The sequence below is a fragment of the Hyperolius riggenbachi genome, chromosome 9 (assembly GCF_040937935.1).
Source record: "Hyperolius riggenbachi isolate aHypRig1 chromosome 9, aHypRig1.pri, whole genome shotgun sequence".
Taxonomy (NCBI): domain Eukaryota; kingdom Metazoa; phylum Chordata; class Amphibia; order Anura; family Hyperoliidae; genus Hyperolius; species Hyperolius riggenbachi.
The window spans coordinates 123,941,848-123,967,424 of record NC_090654.1 but is presented as its reverse complement, the minus strand read 5'-3'; the positions used below and the strand labels follow the sequence as shown (position 1 = coordinate 123,967,424).

General features: G+C 45.1%; 1 protein-coding gene across 4 annotated transcripts in view; it reads right to left on the bottom strand.

Moving 5' to 3' along the window:
- The window catches only part of LOC137531733 (CD48 antigen-like), a 276,111-nt gene extending 250,834 nt beyond the window's left edge, over positions 1–25,277 (bottom strand). For all 4 annotated transcript variants that reach the window (XM_068251692.1, XM_068251694.1, XM_068251695.1 and 1 more), the window contains exon 1: positions 25,174–25,277. In XM_068251692.1, the coding sequence (XP_068107793.1) occupies positions 25,174–25,240 (67 nt within the window). In that variant the 5' untranslated portion in view covers positions 25,241–25,277. The remainder of the gene's footprint in view (positions 1–25,173) is intronic.
- Between the last annotated feature and the right edge of the window lie 300 nt (positions 25,278–25,577).

Below are 25,577 nucleotides of genomic sequence, written 5' to 3'. Positions count from 1 at the left end.
AGAATAGAGGTTTAAATTAGCTTTTGTAGCCTGACAGTTACTCTTTAATACAATCTAAAGTATAACCTATATAAGGGCTGGTTCACATGGACCAGGGCTGTGGAGTTGGTACAAAAATCTTCCGACTCCTCAGGTTAGGATTCCACCGACTCCGACTCCTCTAATTTGCATATTACAATCTTGTTGATTGAAAGTATGTAACATAAAATGCATCTCTTAACTGCTAACGATTAGGAATTTTAAAAGACAACTGTACTGAGAGAGATATGGAGGCTGCCATATTTATTCCCTTTTAAACAATACCAGTTACCTGGCTCTCCAGCTGATCTTCTGCCTCTAATACTTTTAGCCATAGACTTAGGCCTCGTTCACATCATACGTGCTTCCATGCGCATTTAGAAGAGCATATGATGTGGTAACATGCAAGAGCGGCAGAAGGGTATAGACAGCCCTTCTGCCGTTCACATCAAATGCGCTGCGCAGCAGTACAATGCGCCATGATGAGCTTGCGTACTGCTGCATGCATTCTGCCCGCAAGCGCAGAGATGACCCATTCACGGTCAATGGTTGGGATCAGCAGTGCAGCGGGTAGATGTGAATGAGGCCTAAAACTAGTCCTTGGTAAGAGTACTTGTAGAAGGTACAGACATGAACAAAGAACATCTATCAGGCTCTAGGCAATGTAACTCTGCAGGAGGATGAGGAGATTCTTCCTCCATTACACATACTTCATGTACAATCTGAACCAGGTTTATGGGTGATAGACAACACCTCTGTGTTCTATGTGCACAACATTCTCAGTGGATTCCCTGCAGCTCTGTGGTGAGTGCATATATAGAGTACAGTACTACTGTGTAACTTAAAGTAAACCTGAGACAGATGAAAGTTTTATATATACCTGGGGCATCCTCTAGCCCCCTTCAGGCTAATCAGTCCCTCACTGTCCTCCTCTGCCACCTGGATCTTCTGCTATGAGTCCAGGCACTTGAGCCAGCCGGGCGCAGTGCGCATGCACAAACTCCGCCGCCAGGAACGTACTACACCTGCACTACACCTGCGCATCACTATTGCGCAGATGCAGAATGCTCCTGGCTGTGGAAGCGGCATGCGGCCGGACTGCGCTGACTGGCTGAATTACCGGGACTCATAGCAGAAGATCCAGGTGGTGGAAGAGAACAGTGAGGGACTGATTAGCCTGAAGGAGGCTGGAGGAAGCCCCAGGTATGTATAAAACTTTTCTTTTCATCCGTCTCAGGTACCCTTTAATTCATAGTCATCAAACCATGTTTTAACAACATATCAAATTTTTTGATGTCATGAGCAAAAGGAGTGCGTACATTTGCATAAATCAGCATCAACGCAGAATTATTTGCATCTCATTGACCATCTCTATTAGTGACACGGCTACACATCAGGCTTTATTCTTACAGCATAGATGTTATTTAGTATATATGAGATTCCTGTGTACACATCATATATACAGTCACAAACAGATATGTATATTTGACTTTAAAAATATGGGGAATGCTCTATTGAAGCAGCACAAGCAACTATTTTTTATTGGATAATTTCATTTTTATGGGCTAAGCACAGCTATTACTGTATGTATAATTTATGATTAATATTATCTGAGAAATAGAACATTTTATCATATTTTCTACTTTAATTACCGTACAATTTAAATTCATTAGGAGTCGGTGAATTTTTTCCCGACTCCAGGTACCCAAAAATTGCTCCGACTCCTCGGCTTCCAACTCCACAGCCCTGACATGGCTGCTAGGGTGGCGTTTACCACCAAGCGTTTGGGACTCATCGGCTAAACGCTCCCAGTCAAGTGAATGGGAGCATTTAGCATCGTGCGATTACCGTCGATTGCGCAAATGAGGCGTTCCGATCCCGATTTACCGCGTCATTTCAGCTGGCCCTAGAAGCCGAATGCGGCACCCAGGGTTGCCTAGCCGCCGCGGCTTCATGTCCCCTTGCGGGGACGAGAAACGCCAATCGCGACAGGAAGCTGACGATCGAGATGTCACAGGACAACACGGCTTCCGGCTGCCTAAAGCTGCCTGCCTGCTTCTTCCAGCCCCTCGGTCCATTAGGTCCCTTCCTTTGCTGTAATTCTGATCCCCCCCCCCAGAGTGCCATTGGCCCCTCCAAAAGATCTAGTAGTTACCCAGTGTCTGTACTGTGCATGCGTGGGCCCATCTGGGTGCCTCCTGAATTGCGCTCCCATGGCCAGAAGCATTTGCAATTTACAAAGACTTAGAGAGGAACTCCAGTGAAAATAGTAATAAAAAAGTGCTTCATTTTTACAATAATTATGTATAAATGATTTAGTCAGTGTTTGCCCATTGTAAAATCTTTTAAATCCCTGATTTACATTCTTACATTTATTACATGGTGACATTTTTACTGTTGGCAGTTAATGTAGCTTCTGTAGGCTTTTTTTGGCAGTTAGAAACAGCTGTAAACAGCTATTTGCCACAATGCAACAAGGTGCACAGACAGGAAACTGCCAGAAGTACCACGGTCCTCAGAGTTTCTTGTGGGAGGGGTTTCAGCACAATATCAGTCATACAGCACCCCCTGATAGTCTGTGAAAAGGAATGGATTTCTCATGTAAAAGGGGGTATCAGCTACTGATTGGGATAAAGTTCAATTCTTGGTCGGAGTTTCTCTTTAAGCTGCGCATGCGCAGAACTCTTCTGGCCATGGGAGTATGATCGAGGAGGTGTCCAGACAGGCCAGCGGGCCAGATCTTTTGGAGGGGTCAGCAGTCAGCTGCGGTCTGATAGAATGCTGGGGGCTGGAAGAAGCTGAATCTGATCTTCCCATTCCCTTCCCTCTCCCCCAGTATTCCTTTATAAGACAGGCCAGTGGGCCAGATCTTTTGGAGGGGTCAGCTGTCAGCTGCGGTCTGATAGAATGCTGGGGGCTGGAAGAAGCTGAATCTGACCTTCCCATTCCCTCCCCCCTCCCCCAGTATTCCTTTATAAACGGGGCTGTGAGACAGCGCGGAAGAGCCGCCGCCGTGACCCAGCGGCGGGCGGCTCTTTCCGCACGCAGACGCGCCACACACGGAGAGGCAGCCGCTCCCCCTCAGCATGAGGCGGCTGTCCTAGTGCAGGCGTCTGCGGAGCGTGGGGAGGCCGCCGCAATGCCGATACCTCCGCTGTGGAGGCACAGAACAGGGCTGCTGTGGCTGGGACATGTAGTCCCTCCGGAGTCAGAGTGACGCGCGCGCGCGCACTCAGGCAGAACATATGCCAGTCAGAGATAGTCAGCTGACCAGGTTGGTCAGCTGACTCTGGCTTTCCTTCTGATTGGTCCAGCACTTAGGGAGGTGCTGGAGAGGCCTCCGGGTATATATACGGCCAGCTGTTCACTTGTCTAGTGTCTGGCGTTGCGATCACATATGTGGGAGCACCCAGATCCGTAGTCAGATCCGCAAGTGTGCCGGGACCAGCTGGAGCTGTAATCCTACACTTAGCTAGATTCTGTTGATAGCTAAAGTACTAGTTTGATTGTGTTTATCTGTTATGACCTATTGCCTGCTCGACCATTCTCCTGTATTCTGATCTGTACCTCGATATCTCTGATACTCTGTTGCCGAACCCCGGCTCGTTCCTAGACTCTGTTTCTGCCTCCTGATTTTGTACCCTGATATATCTGATACCCCGTTGCCGACCCCTGCCTGTACTTTGACTCCGCCTTTGCCTCTTGATCTTGTACCCTATCTGTCCGTGTGTGTACGACCTGGCTTGTCCGACCTCGAGAACCGACCTTGCAGTTAGAGGTGGTTCCTCGCTCTGTTAGTGACCCTTCCTCTTGTGGGTTACTTTCAGACAAATCCTTCCCACTGTCAGTCTGACTCCTCCCGTCTTGGAGAGCTCAGATCTGCGGAAGGAATCTGTGCAGTACTCCTTGCTGCACTGAGGCTTAGTCCTCTGTGTTACTGTTACACCAAACACTACACTCTACTCCGGTGAACAGAGGTTAGCAAGTATATTGGATTATCGGTGATACTGCAGATCACATATAATCTGGTATACGTCTGTATTCCCCGTGATACTGCAGATCACCGGTAATCAGACCTCTCTGTGCTTCACCGATCGTTACAGAACGCCAGACCACAAAACGATGGAATCACGCACTGATCCCCTGACTGTGCTTGCCACTTCGGTGGATAACATCCATCAAGCACTGGGCCAGCACAAAGCCTTAATTGATGCTCTATCAGGCTCTGTGAAAACCCTCCAGACGTCAGTTGATTCAGTGCGATTCCCTCCTAGTGATGACATACGTATGCCTGTACCCGATAAATTTTCCGGCCACAAGTCTGACTTCCGGAATTTCAGGAGTAGAGTGTTGTCATATTTCGAGTTGAGACCCCGATCCTCGGGGACTGAGACCCAACGGGTCATCTTTATTAAGACTTTGCTGACTGGCGACTCCCAGTCCTGGGCATATAACCTACCTCCTACTGATACTGCTTTGACCTCAGTAGAGGAATTCTTTAAGGCTATGGCCGTAATTTACGACGACCCTGACCTTGCTGCGTCTTCGGAGCGGAAGCTCAAACTTTTGCGGCAAGGCAGAGGATCGGTCGAGGATTATGCGGCAGAATTCCGTAGGTGGTCAGTCACCGCTAGATTTGACAACTTTGCCCTAATGGATTACTTTTTGTCTGGGTTGTCAGAGGAGGTCTCTGATCTGATGTTGACCGTACCCGAGCCCAAGACAGTTGATGAGGCCATATCATCGGCCATTCGAGTAGATCGCAGGTTGCGCCATCAGAGGCAGGCTAGGGGCAGTCACCGTGTCAGGGTGACATCGTACGCGGCACCGTCTGCTACACCCCTAGTAACACCTTCTCCGCCTGTCTCACCCTCCCCGGCCTTGCCACCGCCCGAACCAATGCAGATTGGTCGATCGAAACTGACCCAGGTGGAGCGAAGGCGGAGAATGAGTGAACAGCTGTGCCTGTATTGTGCAGCAGCAGGGTATAGAGTGCGAAACTGTCCTAACAGGTCGGGAAACGAGTTTGCCTAGGAGTAGTGGGGGGTGACACCCTGGGCACACAAATTCCACCCCTTAAAGAGAAAAAATTACTTCTCCCTTGTACTGTTACATGGGAGGATAAATCTGTAGCCACTGAAGCCTTTATTGACTCTGGCTCAGCGGCTAATTTTATGAACTTTGAATTTGCTCAGGAGTTGGGCCTTCCACTCACTCCTGTGAGACCCCCCATTCAGGTTACGGCAGTGGACGATTCCCCTTTGCAATGGGATCGTGCCCTGTCACAGACTCCGATGGTGAAACTCACCATAGGGGTATTGCATGGGGAAGAGTTACAATTTTTCGTATTACACATGTCAACCTCCACTATTATCTTAGGTATGCCATGGTTGCAAATCCATTCACCACACATAGACTGGGCCACAGGTCAGTTAACCTCCTGGTCTCCCCATTGTTTTCAACAGTGTTTGGGGAAATTAACATTGGGGCAAACCAGAGTTGAGGTGGGAGGTGTGCCAGACCAGTATATTGAATATTCTGATGTTTTCTGCCCTAAAGCAGCCGATAAATTGCCTCCACATTGCCCTTTTGACTGTCCCATTGATCTCCGTTCTGGTTGTGTACCCCCCCCCCGGGGTCATCGGTACAATTTGTCGGGGCCCGAAAAATTGGCTATGCAGGAGTACATCAGGGAGAATCCGGCCAAGGGCTTTATCCGCCCGTCCCAGTCGCCTGCTGGGGCAGGCTTCTTTTTTGTAAAAAAGAAAGACGGAGGCCTGCGGCCTTGCATCGACTACCGCGGTCTTAACAAAATTACAGTAAAGAATCGCTATCCGCTACCCCTGATAGGCGATTTGTTCACCCAGATCACTGACGCTCAGATCTTTTCTAAGCTGGATTTGCGGGGTGCGTACAACCTGGTACGCATAAGAAAGGGCGATGAATGGAAAACGGCCTTTAATACACCAGACGGGCATTATGAGTACCTGGTGATGCCCTTCGGGTTATGTAATGCCCCGGCCGTTTTTCAGGAACTCATCAACGAGGTTTTCAGAGAGGTGTTGGGGAAATGTGTTCTAGTTTATCTAGACGATATTCTTATCTTCTCCAACAATCTCTCTGAACATAGGACCCATGTGAGGTTCGTTTTGAACAGGCTAAGGCAGAACCTATTATACGCAAAATTAGAAAAGTGTATCTTCGAGGTAACGTCTGTCGCCTTTCTGGGGTACATAATTTCTACCACAGGCCTGTCCATGGATCCGGCTAAGGTCTCCGCTGTGCTAGAATGGCCTCAGCCGGTAGGCTTGAAATCACTTCAGCGGTTTCTGGGCTTCGCCAATTATTATAGGAGGTTCATAAAGGGGTACTCTACGGTAATTTCCCCACTTATCAGTCTCACCAAGAAAGGCGCAGATACCACTCACTGGTCTCCTGAGGCGTTACAGGCTTTTGCCACACTGAAGGGCCTATTTTGTTCCGCACCCATCCTCAGACATGTAGATACGTCTTTTCCATTTATTGTTGAGGTGGATGCCTCGGAGGTCGGGGTGGGGGCTGTGCTGTCTCAGCGATCTGGCTTGCAGGGTAGATTGCACCCGTGTGCTTACTTCTCCCGTAGGTTCTCCCCTGCGGAAAGGAACTACGATATTGGCAACAGAGAGCTCTTAGCCATTAAATTAGCCTTCGAGGAATGGCGACATTGGTTAGAGGGGGCGGAGCATACGGTCACGGCTTACACTGACCACAAAAATCTAGAATACATCGAGGGGGCTAAGAGGTTGAGCCCTCGCCAGGCTCGTTGGTCATTATTTTTTTCTCGGTTCTCTTTCATTATTACGTACACCCCAGGTAGCAAAAACGTCAAGGCGGATGCCTTGTCCAGGTGTTTTGAGTCAGAGACAGCACAGCCCTCCATTCCAGAGACTATTGTTCCCCAGAGGTTGGTACTGGCCGCAACAGAGACTTGGGAGGATTGGAAGGGGACTTTAATTCCCTTTCAACAAGACATCCCGGATGGAAAACCCGCAGGGGTGCTGTTCATTCCGCTACCGTTCCGTCTCCAAGTTCTAGAGATGTTCCATGCGCATAAAAATGCTGGACATCCTGGAGCATCTAGAACTCAGGATCTGGTAGCCAGATGCGCCTGGTGGCCCTCTTTGGCAGCTGATTGCAAGGAATACGTGAGGGAATGTGCAATTTGTGCCAAGAGTAAACCCTCCCGGCTGGCACCTGTGGGTACCTTGCAGCCTTTACCCACCCCGAGTGAGCCATGGACTCATTTGTCCATGGATTTTGTAGGTGAACTTCCCAAGTCAGAAGGCATGTCGGTCATTTGGGTGGTAGTCGACCGTTTCAGTAAAATGGCCCATTTCGTGCCCTTGAAAGGACTCCCCTCGGCCCAGGAATTGGCTGACCTGTTTATTACACATGTGTTCCGGCTGCACGGCATTCCGGAAAACATAGTGTCGGATCGGGGAGTCCAGTTCGTTTCTAAATTTTGGAGGGCATTCTGCCAACAAATGGGTATGAAGCTGTCATTTTCATCGGGCTACCACCCACAGACCAATGGGCAAACGGAGAGGATCAATCAGTCATTGGAGCAATTTTTGAGGTGCTATGTTGCGGAGACACAGAATGACTGGGTCAAATTTCTGCCTTTCGCGGAGTTCGCACAAAACAATTTGAAAAGCTCTTCCACCGGATTCTCTCCGTTCCAGGTTGTGTCTGGAAGATTGCCCAAATTCTCACCATTGCCAGTGGCCTCCACCCCGTTTCCAGCTCTGGAGGCCTGGCAGAGATCTTTTAAAGACATTTGGTGCACGGTGAGAGATAATTTACAAAAGGCGTTTTTTAGTCAAAAGGGTCAAGCGGATAAAAGACGTTCAGTGGAGTGGAGCTTCCAGCCAGGAGACTTGGTTTGGGTGTCCACACGTCATTTGGCCCTGAAACAGCCTTCAGAGAAATTGGGCCCCAGGTTTGTCGGTCCATTTCCGGTAGCAAAAAAAATTAATAATGTTACGTATACTGTTGACCTTCCCACCAGCATGCGGGGCTTAAGGTCCTTCCACGTGTCCCTTCTTAAACCAGCAGTCCAGGTGGGTCCCACTCCTCTTCCTCCCGTGTTGGTAGATGCCCAACCAGAATATGAAGTGGAGAAAATATTAGATTCTCGCAGGGTACAAAACTCGGTACAGTACCTCGTACATTGGAAAGGGTATGGCATTGAGGAGAGGCAATGGGTACCTGGGAATCGTATGCATGCGGATGAATTAGTGAGGGAATTTCATGCTTTACATCCGGAAAAACCTGGAAGGAGCTGTCCGGAGTCCACTCCTCGGGAGGGGGGGTACTGTGAGACAGAGCGGAAGAGCCGCCGCCGTGACCCAGCGGCGGGCGGCTCTTTCCGCACGCAGACGCGCCACACACGGAGAGGCAGCCGCTCCCCCTCAGCATGAGGCGGCTGTCTCCGTGCAGGCATCTGCGGAGCGTGGGGAGGCCGCCGCATTGGATGCGGCGGTTAATGCCGATACCTCCGCTGTGGAGGCACAGAACAGGGCTGCTGTGGCTGGGACATGTAGTCCCTCCGGAGTCAGAGTGACGCGCGCGCGCGCACTCAGGCAGAACATATGCCAGTCAGAGATAGTCAGCTGACCAGGTTGGTCAGCTGACTCTGGCTTTCCTTCTGATTGGTCCAGCACTTAGGGAGGTTCTGAAGAGGCCTCCGGGTATATATACGGCCAGCTGTTCACTTGTCTAGTGTCTGGCGTTGCGATCACATATGTGGGAGCACCCAGATCCGTAGTCAGATCCGCAAGTGTGCCGGGACCAGCTGGAGCTGTAATCCTACACTTAGCTAGATTCTGTTGATAGCTAAAGTACTAGTTTGATTGTGTTTATCTGTTATGACCTATTGCCTGCTCGACCATTCTCCTGTATTCTGATCTGTACCTCGATATCTCTGATACTCTGTTGCCGAACCCCGGCTCGTTCCTAGACTCTGTTTCTGCCTCCTGATTTTGTACCCTGATATATCTGATACCCCGTTGCCGACCCCTGCCTGTACTTTGACTCCGCCTTTGCCTCTTGATCTTGTACCTTATCTGTCCGTGTGTGTACGACCTGGCTTGTCCGACCTCGAGAACCGACCTTGCAGTTAGAGGCGGTTCCTCGCTCTGTTAGTGACCCTTCCTCTTGTGGGTTACTTTCAGACAAATCCTTCCCACTGTCAGTCTGACTCCTCCCGTCTTGGAGAGCTCAGATCTGCGGAAGGAATCTGTGCAGTACTCCTTGCTGCACTGAGGCTTAGTCCTCTGTGTTACTGTTACACCAAACACTACACTCTACTCCGGTGAACAGAGGTTAGCAAGTATATTGGATTATCGGTGATACTGCAGATCACATATAATCTGGTATACGTCTGTATTCCCTGTGATACTGCAGATCACCGGTAATCAGACCTCTCTGTGCTTCACCGATCGTTACAGGGGCTAAGTAGACATAAGCTGTGCAGTGGTACTAAACTAGGGCCCCATGAGTATGAGAGAGAGTGTGTGTGTGTGTGTGTGTGTGTGTGTGTGTGTGTGTGTGTGTGTGTGTGTGTGTGTGTCCTGTGAATAAAACTAAGTATGGACAAAGCTGGCAGTAAACTGTGCAATTAAGAAAAACAACAGAGTAACCAAGCAGCTCAGGGTGACCCAAACCACCAGAGGCGGGACAAGGTCCTCCAGCACCCAAGGCTGAGACACCAAAGTGCGCCCCTCCATCCCTGCCACCCCAGCCGTCACACACTGATTGCTATTAGACTAAGAGGTGCCACAGGGCCCACAACCTCCCCAACACCTTAATATCTAGTTATCTGGCTTGCAGTCACTGCTATGTATCCCCTTTTCTTATTTCTTTCTGCTTCAAACACAATTAGGAATGACAGCTGAATGAATTGTGCGCCCCCTCCTACACCTCGCCCTGAGGCTGGAGCCTCTCCAGCCTATGCCTCGGCCCGGCCCTGCAAACCACTAGGATACACCAGCTGTTCTGGATGCTAGCTTTGCTTACAGGAGCAAAAAGAGATAATTTGCATAATCAGTAGTGGTGTATTGTGGGTAACCACAAATGTTCACTATAAGCTGAATTATTGCAATTTCCTTCTGTTTTAAGAAGGCAAATCACAGTAAGAAGTGTTCAAAATAGTTTCATGCTCCACCCTTGTCGCTGCCTTTCCCATCCCCTTCAATAACTTGTTTTCTACTAATGTTAGGAAGTGTAGTCAGGTCTCCATTGTTCTTTCTACCTTTGGAAGACGAATGGTCACTCCTGATTGACCTACCCACCAGCTAAATTCAGACAGGGTAGGAAGCAAGCTGTACAGGAATTTTGTCTACCGTTAAGCTTCCATACACTTTTTATATTCACACATCATCCCAATTGCTCTATACGGCATTGAGAGGTACAATGCTAAGATCGGCAGCATTTTGATTACATTTCAAATACATTTCTGCCGTGCATCTCAATTTCTGATCAGTAAGCAATTAATGGTTGCCACCAAATTGGACCATGGTTGCATAATGAATGGCCATTGGCCACCTTTTCTGGAATAAGCTGGGGAGAGTTAAAACTTACTTCTGATTTTGTATTGTTATATTTTCATTAGATGTACAGTATTTCCCTTTTCCCCTTCCCTGTTAACACTAAAGGAAGTGAGAGAATATTTCAAAGGGAGACTCAAATAGTAATAAAAAAGCTGATAGAAGGTATTATTATCTCTGAAACTACAGTGATTTTGTTTTCAACAAATGCTGAAAACTACAGCATCTGCAGTACCTATGTTTTTAAAATAAGGCCATGTAAAAAGTAACACCCATTTGCTTTTAAAGTGCACCTGAAGGGGAAAAAGTGCCCACTTTGGGTACTTACCTCCAGGGCCGGTTCTAGATTCTCTGCTGCCAGAGGCAAACTTGTAAGGATGACCCCCCCCCCCCCCCCCAATTTAGAATGATCGCACCGCACCTGACAATTTACAATGCTTCGTTTGATGTTCTCACATGACATGCTGCAGCTCAACACAATAGCACCCTGGCTGGCTGTGAGTCTGTGACAAGCAAACTGCTCACCCTCAGCCACTCTATTCCTCCTCAGTCAGGACAGCAGTGCCACCTCCTCCCTTCTGCTGTGCAAATCAATCACTGCTGCTCTCCTGCCTTCTTCTCCTCACTCACGGTCAGACTTCTCACACAGCAGAAGAAGCTGCTTTTCCACAATGGTGACCTCTTCACCTTGCTCTAATCTTGCTTCTCCTCCTACTCTGACAAGCATGCTGCCCCTGTAATCTCGGCGCCTGATGGAAATGTTTTATCTTGCTTCATGAGAAAACCGGCCCTGCTTGACTCAGTAGAGGGAAGCTTTATTCAGAGGGTTTCCCTTTCCCCTTCCTCCTCATTCAAGCACTGGGTGCTGGGACCCCCCAAAACCTGTCTACAAGGGCTTGTTTACAGAGCTCAGTCGCACTGCGCTGACACAGACGGCTCACACCTATGCACTAGCATGGAGAAGTACGTGCTCTGCTTTTTTCGCTGAGCCTGAGCAGTGGCTCCCTGCTACAGTGCCAGCGTAGCAGTGCGGCTACACTCATTCTCATACGGGTATGCAGCCATGAATTTTGGGATCCCAACACTGGAAAGGTGAGGTGGAGGTGGATGGGTGAAGCCTCCACTACCAAGGTAAGTATCTCAATTTTTCCCCTAAATAACTTACAGGTTTGCTTTAACTTGCATCTGTCAGGTTAACGTCTTCTCTAACTGCACCACTTGTCACAAGACTAAATAACGCCATTAAAGGGAACCAGAGAGGAATGGAGCCTGAAAATAGAAAAAGCTCTTATACATACCTGGGGCTTCTTCCAGCCCTATAAGCCTGGATCGCTCCCACGCCGCCATCCTCCGCTTCCTCTATCGCCACTACCGGGTCCCGTCACTTCCGGCGAACGCGACCAATTGCCCGCATCACGGGGGCTACCTCCATACCCTTACGCATGCGGCTGCGCAGTAGGCAGCCGCATACATAGGTATATGGAGGGAGCCCCTGTGATGCGGAGAATTGGCCGCATCCGCCGGCCGACTGGTGGTATTGACGGGACCCGGTACCGGCTGAATCCAGGCAGCTTAGGATGGCGGCGTGGGAGCGATCCATGCGTATGGGGCTGGAGGAAGCCCCAGGTATGTATAAAAGCCTTTATGTTATCCTCTCTGGTTCTCTTTAACTGTTAATTCAGCAGCATTAGCATGAAGCCCCCCATCCCTCCAAACCATACAACCTATAGGTTACATAGTTATTTGGGTTGAAAAAAGACATACGTCCATCGAGTTCAACCAGAGAACAAAGTACAACACCAGCCTGCTCCCTCACATATCCCTGTTGATCCAGGAAGGAAAAAAACCCTTACAAGGCATGGTCCAATTAGCCCCAAAAGGGGAAAAAATTCCTTCCTGACTCCAGATGGCAATTAGATAAAATCCCTGGATCAACATCATCAGGTGAGGAATGTGATGCTACTACAACAAAGGGTTTGAAATCTTTGTAAGAAGATGTGATAATGCTTAAATAAAGGAGGTAGTTATGTGGAAAATGAACATTGGGGTATATGTACTAAACTGCCGTAAGCAGAGTAACGTGTGTAAAGTATTACAACACAATGAGATGAGCAAAATACAAATGCAATACTTTACATGCAAAGCATTACCCCCTACTGTATACGACTTTACGCATGCAATTCTGCTCAGTGCAGAGCATACACCCCAGTGTGTCTTGAATAAAATGTTTAAAAACATCCAAAGCACAACAAGAATCTAACCTAGTACATAACAGTACATGCATTCATGTTTATTCTTTTATTCTATAGGCAGCCAGCATGGACGAGCCTCTGTGAGCCCCCCCCCCCTTGCACTGACGGGGGCTGCAGGGGCTATGGTTATGCCCCTACAAAGCACCCTATCAGTCAAACATTGTAGAATGGCTGTGATTTATATGAGGGTAAATATTGAAATTACATTTGCCATTAATTCCTTCAATATACAGAGCTGAACTGAAAACATTGTTTTTTCCCATCAAAAGTGGAATTTCCCTTAAATCACTGCAGGGAATGTCCATTTATGTCACCAGTCTGGACTCTGTTACTAAGCTGGTCAACAACAGAACTGGGAGGTGGTTTTAGGTTATCTCCCATCACAATGAATGGAGGGATCATGGACACTTGGATATTCCCAAATGTGTCATATACTGGGGATGTACAAGATCCCTCAGACTGCTTTGAATATGCCTTTAATTTTAGGAAAATGTTACGTTTTAAAGAGACACTGAAGCGAAAAAAAAATTATGATATTAGGATTTGTATGTGTAGTACAGCTAAGAAATAAAACATTAAGATCAGATACATCAGTCTAATTGTTTCCAGTACAGGAAGAGATGAGAAACTCCAGTTGTTATCTCTATGCAAACAAGCCATTAAGCTCTCCGACTAAGTTAGTAGTGGAGAGGGCTGTTATCTGACTTTTATTATCTCAACTGTAAGATAACTGTTTACTTTTTCTCTGCTAGAGGAGAGGTCATTAGTTTACAGACTGCTCTGAAAGACTCATTTTGAATGCTGAGTGTTGTGTAATCTACACATATTATAGAATGATGCAATGTTAGAAAAAACACTATATACCTGAAAATAAAAGTATGAGAATATTTTCTTTGCTGCTAATCTTCTAGTAATTATTCATAGTACACAACCAATTCACTATATCATATTTTTTTTCCGCTTCAGTGTCTCTTTAAGCTTCCTTTAAATTTGATCAACCGTTCCGTGATGAGTTAATTAGGCTGATGATGTAATTTTGGCTCATATCTAGTTCCTTTTTGCTAATGAAAAGTCACATGATATGATAATTGGTGAGAAGCTAATCTACGCTGAAAAACATAATTATCTACAGAGTATATAGAGAACATGTATAAGTCTCCCCTGTACAAGCTGCAGGGGTGCATATCCCCTATAGATTTGCTTTGTTGCTAGTGGGACCTTCTGGTTTAGAATGTCTGTAGAAGCTCACTGAGGAGAATAACTGCTGCTATACAATAGATAGACAAGTGCCGAGGAATAATAAATCATGTGTTTGGTGATTTTGATAAACCATGAAGTTGAAGCCTGCAGGATGGTAGAGCGTTCCGCTAGACTTATCTATACCTTAGATAAATGTACCTACAGTCCTTTCACCAGAGTAGATGGAGGTGAGTTCACATATATATGTGATCCATACTAATCCAGTAACTGTTATTGGATCCACTTTCTTGAAAAGGGACTCTCATCATACTTCTAATTTGCAAATTTCAGTAAGTTCACATGAATTATCAATTGCAGAGTCTTATGAAGGTCTTCAGTCAACTGACACAATGGATATAAATTACACCACAAACGGAGTGCAGCATAAGCATTCACAGCCACCAGAGAACCGTCTTTTCTTGTAATATTGAATATATTTAATATTACCTCCACCCACCTTATCAAATTGCAATGGGTACAGTTCTTTCTCATCTACTCTCTCCCTTTTCCCTTCCTGCTCATCCCTTTTCCACTCCTTCTTTCCTTTCTTCTGTTTTCTTCTCCTTTTCCCTCCAGCCTCACCCTTTCCCTTACCCCTCCCCTTACCCCTTTTTCCCCGCTTTTTCTCCCCCCCCCCCCCCCCCCTTCCCTACCTATATTCTTCCTTTCCTCTTTCTTCCCTTCCTTCCCTTCCTCCTCTCCCCATGTTTCTCCGCCTCTCCCTTTCTCCACCCCACCCAGCCGCTTTTTTTCTCAGCTACCCTTTTTCCTACACTAATTTCTCCCATTGGTTGGTAAGGACACGCCTTGGATTTCACCCTTTCCTGGTTCAAACATTCAACTAGTACAAAAAAATGTTCCAATTACTTAAAGGTCCATATATTGTATTTTATTCAAGACCTGAGATGTTCCTCCTGAAGAAGTGAAATACCGTAACTATTCATGAAACACGTCGAGTCCAACAGATGATGTAAAATGTAATCCTTTAATCTTGGAGACCTCTGAATATGTCCCCTGAAGTGGATAAGTGTATGCTTACTACTATACAATTAATATTGTTATATACCGACCATGTGTAGTATTGTATGATAAACAACAACTCCAAGATCTATGTTGTAGTTGTTGTATTTTTATATATTGTATGTTCTATGTGCATTTTTTTTACTAATATGTTAAAATAAAGTTGTAACTGTTACATTCTGTATGACCTTATTGTTATATTACTAAAACATATTTATTTTATCAAGTCCCCTAAAAAATCCCATGACCACTCTATTTGCAGAGTTGACATAACTACATTTTTAATGGGTTTACTGGATATTCCAGGTAAACGCTATGTAAGATTGATAGTAGGTTACATTTAGAAAGCTAAGCAGCATTGCCATTAGAACCATTATTATTTAGGAGAGATAATGACTGCAGTGGCTGGTGTACAGTCTTACACTAGAAGAAGGATCACACAGTGATTTGAGTGTAAAAAAACCTTATTTAAAATACAGTATAAAAAAATATATAATTATTTCTTTGAAATACATAGCAGAGCCCCCGAGGTAGGGTTATTCGTGTTACTGCTAACCACCAATTTCACAGACATGTCTGGAAGTAAAATGCAGAAACTGTGGAGACCCTCAGAAGACGGTTTCTGTAATTTCTGAGGTTTTGCATCCGCACAGAAAATAGAACTGTGAGTCTCTCTTTGGTTTTTAAAAAATTGTGAAAGACATGAGACAGCATTATAGCTTAGGGGCTGCCATGCATTCTTGTAAATTAAACATCAGTCAAAAATAAAGCAAAAAAAAAAAAATCAGTAATCTCCCATCAGTTTGTATAAAAGCATATAGAGGAGATAGCGGTCCTGGTTCAGATGGGACTGTTGCTAGAATTATGGGTAGTGACTGCATCATACAAATTTTATTATCATGATTCAAAAAACACAGATAAGTTAATTGGCTTCCCCCTAAACTGGCCCTAGACTACAATACATACACTACACCCCACATACTGTACATGGACATATGAGGGACCTTTAAGTGACGATATGCTCTGTGCAGCGCTGCAGAAGATGTCAGACTGTATAAGTACTAAATAATAATACGGTAATAATAATGATAATTGTACAAACAGTGTCATGTGTAAAAAAAAATTGCTTGAGAGAAATAATCAAATGTTATTGGTCCCCCATTATTTTATCTTGCTTCAGTTGATATTTTTAGATGTGGGTTGCATTCTTGATCAGCAAAAAGGAGTGCAGAATTTTTTTTCCCCTGATCTGCCTCGATCACGTGTCAAACACACGGCCCTTAGATCACCATGCTATTGCTATGCTATTTGGCTGCAAGTCAGAGGATGATTCATCACTTAGGGGCCATATCTAGATTCCCAAGAGGACGGCTGCCATGAGAGGGTGTTTTGACATTTGCATCGAGTTTCCATGGAGATGGTGGTCAAGATACCTTGGCTATCATTCATAAAGCATTCCCGCATGCGGAAATGCTGAAAACAGCTGAATTTACCGAGCACTTAGCAAAGTGTTTATTCATAAAAGCTGTTTCCACATGAAAAGCTGACATTCCTGAGCAGAGCGATAAATTACCGCCATGTGCGGTGCTTATGTTAACAAATGTCACCATATGTCAATTCATAAAGATTAGAGCAAGCGGTGTCAGCACGGAGATTACCGCTCCCTTTGAAGTAGCGATAACCATGCGGCGAACAGCTAAGCTAATTAGACAGACCTCCCAGCAGCAGCTGCAGTGAGAGCAGAGCAAAAAAAGGCATTGGAATACCAAGGCTGTGTTTTATTAACCCCTTGGGTACCTGTTTTCAGATATATTTCACATCAGAAATCCTGCATGTGTAACATTTTTTTGAACTTCCTCTAAGTTGTGGCAATTAAATAGATTGTTTAGAAAGACTAATAGACAGATTCCGGTAGATTCAGGGCAAGGAGAGGCAGTTTTTAAAAAATGCACATGTAAAGGGATGCTGTCTCTGGAGGAGAAAATGTATCAACTCGGCAGCTTCTCATGTTACACAAACATACCGCCAGCCTACCGCCTGCCTAGTTCGGGAAAATACCGAACTTGTATCGCAACTGTAAACATTTTTATGAATGAGCACACAGAAGTCTAAACTACCGAATGCGGTATTTTCCCGCATTGCTTTTATGAATGATAGCCCTTGTGTGCATGTACGCCAGCACCCTGCCTTTCTCATGTTGCTTGATCACATAATGGAATGTGGCCAGTAAAGGTGTTTTAATGTCCTTAAATAGTACTACGAGTGCCTTGTCACATCATATATAGCACTTTTATTAAGGAGAGAGGAATTCTTTACAGTCTTGAGACTCTATAAATACATGGTGACGTAACGTGTCCTATTGCTAAACTGCCCTCATGTGCTGTTATATAATATTTAAATCACTTATAGGCAAATACAGCAGGTGGCAATATATAAAATATAATGAAGTAGATGGTAGAGATGGACTGGTGCCTATAGTGTACCAGTGGCAATAATTGTACAATTTATAAAAACTGTGCTTTAAAGACGAACTCCAGTGAAAATAACGTAATGAACAAATTGCTTAATTTTTACAACTATTACTGTATATACTCGCGTATAAACCTAATCTTTCAGCACAAAAAATGTGCTGAAAAGTTACTACCTCGGCTTATATGCGAGTCAGTTGAGCAGAATGGATGGTGGAGCAGGTTTTTTTACTGGCAAAGGAGCGTAAGTATCGTGCACTAGTAATTTTGCACTTGTCAGCTGGCTCCTTGCTGTGCCCATGCCCCTCATCTCCTGCAAAATGGCATGCAGAGTGCATTGCTCAAGACTACCTGTGTCTCCTTGCTTGTGGAGCAGAGTGTGCAAGCAAAGTGTCAGCAATGCAATAATCAGGCATTCTTCCTGTGTGGCATATCTATGACCCCATCTAGTGGCATCTTGAGACAACTATCATCCTTGTGGCACATCTGGCTAAGGGTAGGGGTGCTGACTTGTACTGGAGGCACATCTGGCTATTGTGGAGTAGGCTTTACTGGGGAGGGGCTTATATGCGAGTCCATCACTTTTTCCTGATTTCTGAGGGAAAAGTGGGTACCTCGGCTTATACGCGGGTCTGCTTATATGCGAGTATATACGGTATGTATAAATGATTTAGTTAGTTTTATTCCATTGTAAAATCTTTCCTCTCCCTGATTTACATTCTGAAATGTATCATATGGTGACATTTTTACTGCTGGCAGGTGATGTCAGTGGAAGTAGCTGCTGCTTGTTTTTTTTGGCAGTTGGAAACAGCTGTTATTTCCCACAATGCAACAAGGCTCCCACAGTGTGATGTCAGGACCATGGTCCTGACATCACACTGTGGGAGGGGTTTCAACACAATATTAGCCATACAGATCCCACTGATGATCCGTTTGAGAAAAGGAAAAGATTTCTCATGGGAAAGGGTGTATTAGCTACTGATTGATATGAAGTTCAATCTTTGGTCACGGTTTCTCTTTAAGGCAGTGATACTATATAGTGTAAATACAAATGGAAGGAAGGATGATAAACTCATAATTTAAATTTAATTACAAACCAACAGGAGCAGGTAAAGTAAAAAACAGAGTAAGTCCTCTGGGTCACAAAATATTGACACATACTGGAGGCGCATCAACCACACAGGGCCCAATTCTACAGAAATTTGATAAACGCTTAGCAGACTGCAGTCGGGTGACTCAGGTTTTCTAGTTCAAAACCACACAGTATTTTTTTTTTTCAAAGATTCTGCAGACATCTGTGCTTTGTGGTCGTGGATGGGTAGGAAATCACTCAAGGGTTTTACGCTTTCTGTAGAACCCATGGAAATGGAGGATGGGAGAAACATTGTGGGTGTGGCATTTTGAAACTGAAAGCTCTATTTAGTCAGAGCTGTGTAAAACCAGTGATCTATGGTGACACATCACTCACACATAGCACGCAACTTGCAATTTACAAGCGCTGAAGAACACAAGTGTTCCAGCCACAAACTTGACCTGGACTTAGTAAAAATCATTAGGAAACGTCTGCAGCCTGTGCCTGTATCATATTTAACAATAATGGTGGATATCGCCTGCAAGTGCCCGCAGTAGTTTTTATTAGATCAAAGATGTCTCGGACACAATAACAGCTACTACTTCACTAATCAATGTGAAGAATGTGTCCCAAATAAAGTCTGCAATTTTTTAATAGCAGTCATTTTAATAAGTCAAGGCCGGTTTGTATCACATATACTTAGTAATGTTGTAGAAAGGAAAATACTACATCTGTTCTAAGTTTTGAGTTGGAATTTACAGCAGCTGTAAATAACTTTATATTTACCGTCCTGGGCTATTCTATATAATAATATCCCTGTGTCTCTGCGTCCCATGTCCCTGTGTCCGTGCTGAAAACCATCTGCACATGTGCGCGCATTTCAGCCGGCTCTAACAGCTCTGTGCGCGTCCCTGTGGTTGTTAGGGCAACAGGGACACAGTGCACAGAGCTGGGGACATGATGCGGCTCTCGGGTGATTTAAAAAAAAGGAGGAGGACAGGACCGGGTGAAAGGAGGGGGGGCCTGTGCACGCGGCGCGCGCATGGCTTTTTCGAGGAGAGCTAGTACGGAGGTCGCGGCCAGAGCCTAGCTCCCATTTTTAAATGGGCCTTAGACCTACTGAGCCTATAAAATTACAGGAAATAGCTGAGTATAGAAAACAAGAATTGATCTGCACCAAAAACACTGGACAGTGTGCTGTGGCCTCTATAAACTTTAAACAATATTTTGCTCCCAAAAGATGAGGCCAATAAACACCAATGTTTCAAGTGTAATCAAAAACATCAAAAACAAACTTTTTCTCCTCAATTCAAATAACAACTCAATATTAAAAACACTTCAAAAGTCTATTAATGTTCCCCCACTTGCATTATAATAGTATTATAATAATCAAACAATATGATACACATATAATTAAAAAAAAAACATTGCAATAAATTCATCTTTGTGGTTCTAATGACCCCACTCATATCTGGATTCTGATCAATGCAATCAATACATAAACAATTTGTACAAAACATTGGAAGAAGTAGCAGAATTCAGCAAAAATATCTGTACCCACTCTAGAGTGATTTAGTGATAAGTGATATGCCAGATAAACTGATATTAAGAGAGGGTAAATAGCCAGGTGTGTCATCAGGTGTATAAATCACAGAGGTGACCGTGGTTCACTTTACTGTCCTCCTGGGATAAGTATTTAAATGTCACCAGCCTATTGGTGTTTTTTTCTGTGAATCATACACCAATATGCTGTTCCCCACTCCTTATATTGCACCCCATTGTATTTATCACTACCTGCTGCTCTACTCGTTTTTAGCACAATTTTTTTTTTGGGGGGGGGGGGAGGGGGTTGCTTATGTAAAATATATGTGATGTTATTTCTTGAACTTTCTGACTCTTTATATATTTTTGCACTCGCGCTTTTTCTTTGATGGTACATCTGGCATTTTACACTCTCAGTACCAGTTTATCTGGCATATCACTTTAAACTTCTCTAGTGTGGGTACAGAATTCGGCTACTTTTTCCAGTTTTTCATACACATTGTTTATATATTGATTGCATTGGTCAGGGAGGAAAAAAAGGGAGGCTGCAAATTGGGAGCAACACCTGGAAGAGAAGAACTGCTGTCCAAGGAAGCTATACATGAAAGAGAGAGGCAGCTGCACACTGATGTTAAATGTGGAAGAGGGGGATACACATTTTATAAGAGAATGGCAGCTGCATATGGAACTAGATGGGGACTCCACCTGGATTTTAATGCAGCTGTGCACTTTGGGTAATTTCCACTGCCCAGGGGCGATTACATTGTGCCACAACCACCCTCAGATGGCTTCCGGAAGTCCTCATTCGGCCACCTGTTACTGCCTACGGGAATTGGATGCGTGCTGCGGATATCAGAAGCATGCATCTGAGTCTTTTCCAGGGTCGCATCACAAAATTTGCATGAAATGGAAACTACTCCATTGCATTGCATTAGTGTCAGGTTTGCTGTGATTCGCAGCTAGTGGAAACGAGCCCTTAAACACACTTTCGTTTTTGCAAAACCACAGGATTCCAGAATTGCTTGGCACTACTTGGAGTGTTTATTGCTTCATTAAATGAAAAAATGATACCCAATGTAACAAAATTCAAAATACAAAAGGTTGATACTTATATCTGGCAGTGGAGGAGTGTCAAGGTGGGTGGTGGGCGCCATAGGGTGCACGGCCTGACAACCATTTTGCTTTGGACAAGCTTCTTCTGAGGCTCTAATGTGCACCTGGTACACATTAGAGCCTTTAAAGTGTACCTGAGACGACAATAATAATAAAAAAAAAATTACACATACCTGTGGCTTCCTCCAGCCCCCTTCAGGCTAATTGGTCCCTCACCATCCTCCTCCGCCTCCTGAATCTCCCACTAGCCGGCCCGGTAAGCCCACCAGTCAGGACAAGTCAGTGCAGCGCAGTCTGGCTGCGTGCGCTTCCCCGTTGCACTCTTATGGCCAGCGCAGAATGCTCCTGACAACAGGAGCTTCTAATTAGAATGGGGCTTCTAATGGAGGAATCACACAGAGGAGGACGGTGAGAGACTGATTAGCCTGAAGAGGGATAGACGAAGCCCTAGGTATGTATAATTTTTTATTATTATTGTTGATCTCAGGTTTACTTTAAATATACCAACAACACTATGGTCACTATATTCAACACTTTACATTTAGGGTATGGCAATCTGTGATCTAGTAATTGGCATTAGCACTTCCACAATCCATTTGTATAATTCCACAAGCTCCTTCATGTGGTAGCTGTTAATCATACGTTTTTCTATGAAAGAAACTTCCCAGGATGCATGATAGTGAGTCTGGGCTGGTGCATAAAAATGATCAGAAATGCACCTGCCAAACACGGGTAGAAATGAAGCAGATGCACAGAGCAACCCTGACTTGCATACATTTAAAAAAGTTGCGGTCAAATTTGAGCATGATTTACCGGCAAAAATAAAAATATTAATTAAAAAATTGTAATTTAGAATTATTGGTAAATAACGGTATTTGTAATGTAAAATCGTTAATTTCGATTATTACCGGTACGTGAACTAAATGTATTAACGAAATATACCATTTTAAAACAGATTGGAGTTGATAACGAAAATATATTAACGTTAAAGAGAACATGTAACAAAAAAAAAGTACTCACCTTGGGAGGGGGAAGCCTCAGGGTCCCAATGAGGCTTCCCCCACTCCTGTAGCTGCAGGGAATCCAGCGATTGCTCCCCCGAAGAGTCCCGGAATCCTCCCTCGACAAGGCTTACAAGCGCTGATTTATTTACCTCTCCTTGCTCAAGCGGGGGCACTGTGGCGGCTCTAAGCACGGAGATAGGTGAAAATAGCCGATCTCCGTCGGGTCCGCTCTACTGCACAGGCGCAGGAGACTTGCGCCTGCGCAGTAGAGCGGCTCGACGGAGATCGGCTATTTCCGCCTATCTCCGTGCAGAGAGCGGATACTGCACCTGCGCTGGAGCCAAGGAGGTAAATATTTACATCACTGCCGCTCTGGGAGGATTTTCGTCGCCGCCGTGGGACCGAGGAGGACCGGGGAAGCCTCAATAGGAACAGGAGGCTTCCCCCAACCGAGGTGAGTACCCCCAGGGGAGGTTTTTCTCAGTACAGGTTTTCTTTAAATATCGTAATGTAATTCAACAATACAGCTTAACCCAACCCTACTCTCACACAGAACCCTCCCTTAGTGGTGCCTAACCCTAACCACCCCCCTGGTGGTGCCTAACCCTAACCTCTTATGGTGGTGACTAACCCTAACTAACCCTCATGTTGGTGCCTAAACCTAACTATACCTAACCCTACTCTCACACAGAACCCTCCCTGCACCTATCCCTGACCCCTAGACCCCCCCTGGTGGTGCCTAACCCTAAAAATCTCCTGGTGGTGCCTAACCCTAACCACCCCCCATGGTGGTGCCTAACCCTAACCACCACCCCCCGGTGGTGCCTAGCCCTAACCACTTCCCCTGCATGAACACCCTTTTACACATAGAAAGAATAATATTGTAATAACACATATTATCGGGGGGGGGGGGTCAAGCTTACCTGTCTGACGTCTTCTTCATCCGTCCCTGGCGCCTCCCATGATGCTGTCCATGCGGCGGTCACGTGACTACAAACACTTCCTCCTTCCGGGTTGAAGGAGGAAGTGTTTGTAGTCGCGTGATGCACGTGGACTGCACCGTGGGAGGCGCCAGGGACGGACGAAGAAGACGTCAGACAGGTAAGCTTGGCCTCCCGGCCCAGCCCGCACAGGTTTACTGGGAGATATCCGGATAGCAACTATCCTGGTTTCTCCCGGATCCGGATTTGAGCAGCCCTAATAAACATACACAATATCAGACGCTGAAAGTCTAGATTTAGTATTACAAACCTCTATTTATCAATCATATGTTATCGTTTTACGTAAAAGTCGATATTTCACAACAGCACCCAAACATTAGCTAAGTTGAGCGAAAAATTACAAAAAACGATAATTAACATTAAAAAGATAGCCGCGCCCAAATCTATTAGCGCTATAAATAGCTGATCCGTCTGACTTAAGGAACTGCTCCAAGTTTCCTTGAAATGTTTTTGATAAATTCAGTGTCCTGAACTACATTACAAACAGGTTCCATCACACTCATTCTTCTGTATTTTCTTGCACACAAAAAATGTGTTAGATCTGACAGACCATGTAAATCAGCTGGCTAGATCACATCTTTATCTGTGCGGCATATACACATTGCAACGTGTTCCTGCCAACAATGCTTGCATTTTAATGAATGGTATGCAATGAAGATGTGTTTGAAAACATTTACACAGTCATGGTAAAAACTGTAAATACAGCCTAAAGCTAAGTACACACATACGATAATTGTTGCCCATCAGGAAAAAAATCCCTCAGGGTGACAATTTGGGGACTGATGCTGTACAGACGCATCTGATGTGTTCTGTTGCTATTGAGGAGGAATGTTGACCAGCACATGATGGAGCAGACTCCTGTGGATGGGATGGGGATTGGCAAAAAATAACTTTGTGATCTGTCCTGCTTGGGCATCTAGGGTCGTTAAGGATCTGACACGATGGCTCCTTAACGACTCCAGACACTTGAGTGGGACTGATTGGTGACCGTTGTACATACAGAAAGATGGTCGACTAAAATGTTCATTTAAACAGCTTTAAAATAGCTTTAATCTCCAGTGTACTTTTTTGTTTCACAAAACTAGCATCTAGTACCAGTGGCGTAGCTAAGGAGTTGTGGGCCCTGATGCAAGTTTTACAATGGGGCCCCCCAAGCACTCTATACATAACAATTGATATGACGCACCAAAACCTGCCAAAGGCAACTACAGTGTCAGATGTGCAAGAAGGGGATGGGTAACAGTCTGTTAATGATTACCACTATTCAAAGTATCTATAAAAGTGATTATTATGAGCACAGGACCAATAGAGAGCTAATACTGTAGTTGAGAGAGGGCCTTTCGGGCCCCTCTAACCCAAGGGCCCCGATGCAGTTGCAACCTCTGTAACCCCTATTGCTATGCCCCTGTCTAGTACACACCCTGATAACAGAGTTAGTGTCCAGTGCCAAGCCTCTCTCATCCATTACACAAAACAGCTCTTTACCGATCTGCAACCCAGCCCTTTTTATAGAAGAAGACTGGCTGATGCAGATCACTTCCACTGTTGGTCTGGGAAAAGTTTAAGAAAACAGTGAGTAACACAAACATGAACTACCAGATTGTATGTTTAACTTTGTCATTTTAGGTCTACCTACCTGCTAACAAATACATTATCAGACGTGAGCTAATTCTGCACTATAGGTACATTACTGATAGCCACACAAGAGAAAAAGAACAAGTAAAAAACAACAGTGTAGCCAGACAAAGCACAGCTGCTGCTGGTGAGAGCCCATCACAAAGGAAATGGCTGCTTTTCAACAAAGATACATCATCTTTTGTTGCCCAACTGGAAAACACACACAAGTAACTAAACTTACCTAGAGGTAGTTGATGCATGAATAGTGAGATAAAAAGAAGCAGAACAGCATTACTCCGAGGCTGCATGGTGTCTGTGAGGATACAGCCAGAATGCAGCTGGGAGAGGCTTCCTCTGTGATGTAACATTGAGAGGCTGTCATAGGGTCCTTTTACACTTAATCAGTTGCTCTCAGTAATAACTGAAGGAAAACTGATTTTCAAAGTAATGCCCATGTTTTCCTATGACACCTTTCACCACCACAAAACTAATGAAATTTAGAACTTTCCCCCTATCTACAAAATATTTTATTCCATTATTTATTTTATCTATTACTCTTGGAAAGACCTTCCCCTCTTCCTGTCTGGATAGGAAATCATTGAATTTCTCACACGTGTGGACACAGGGCAACAATGAAAAAACCCA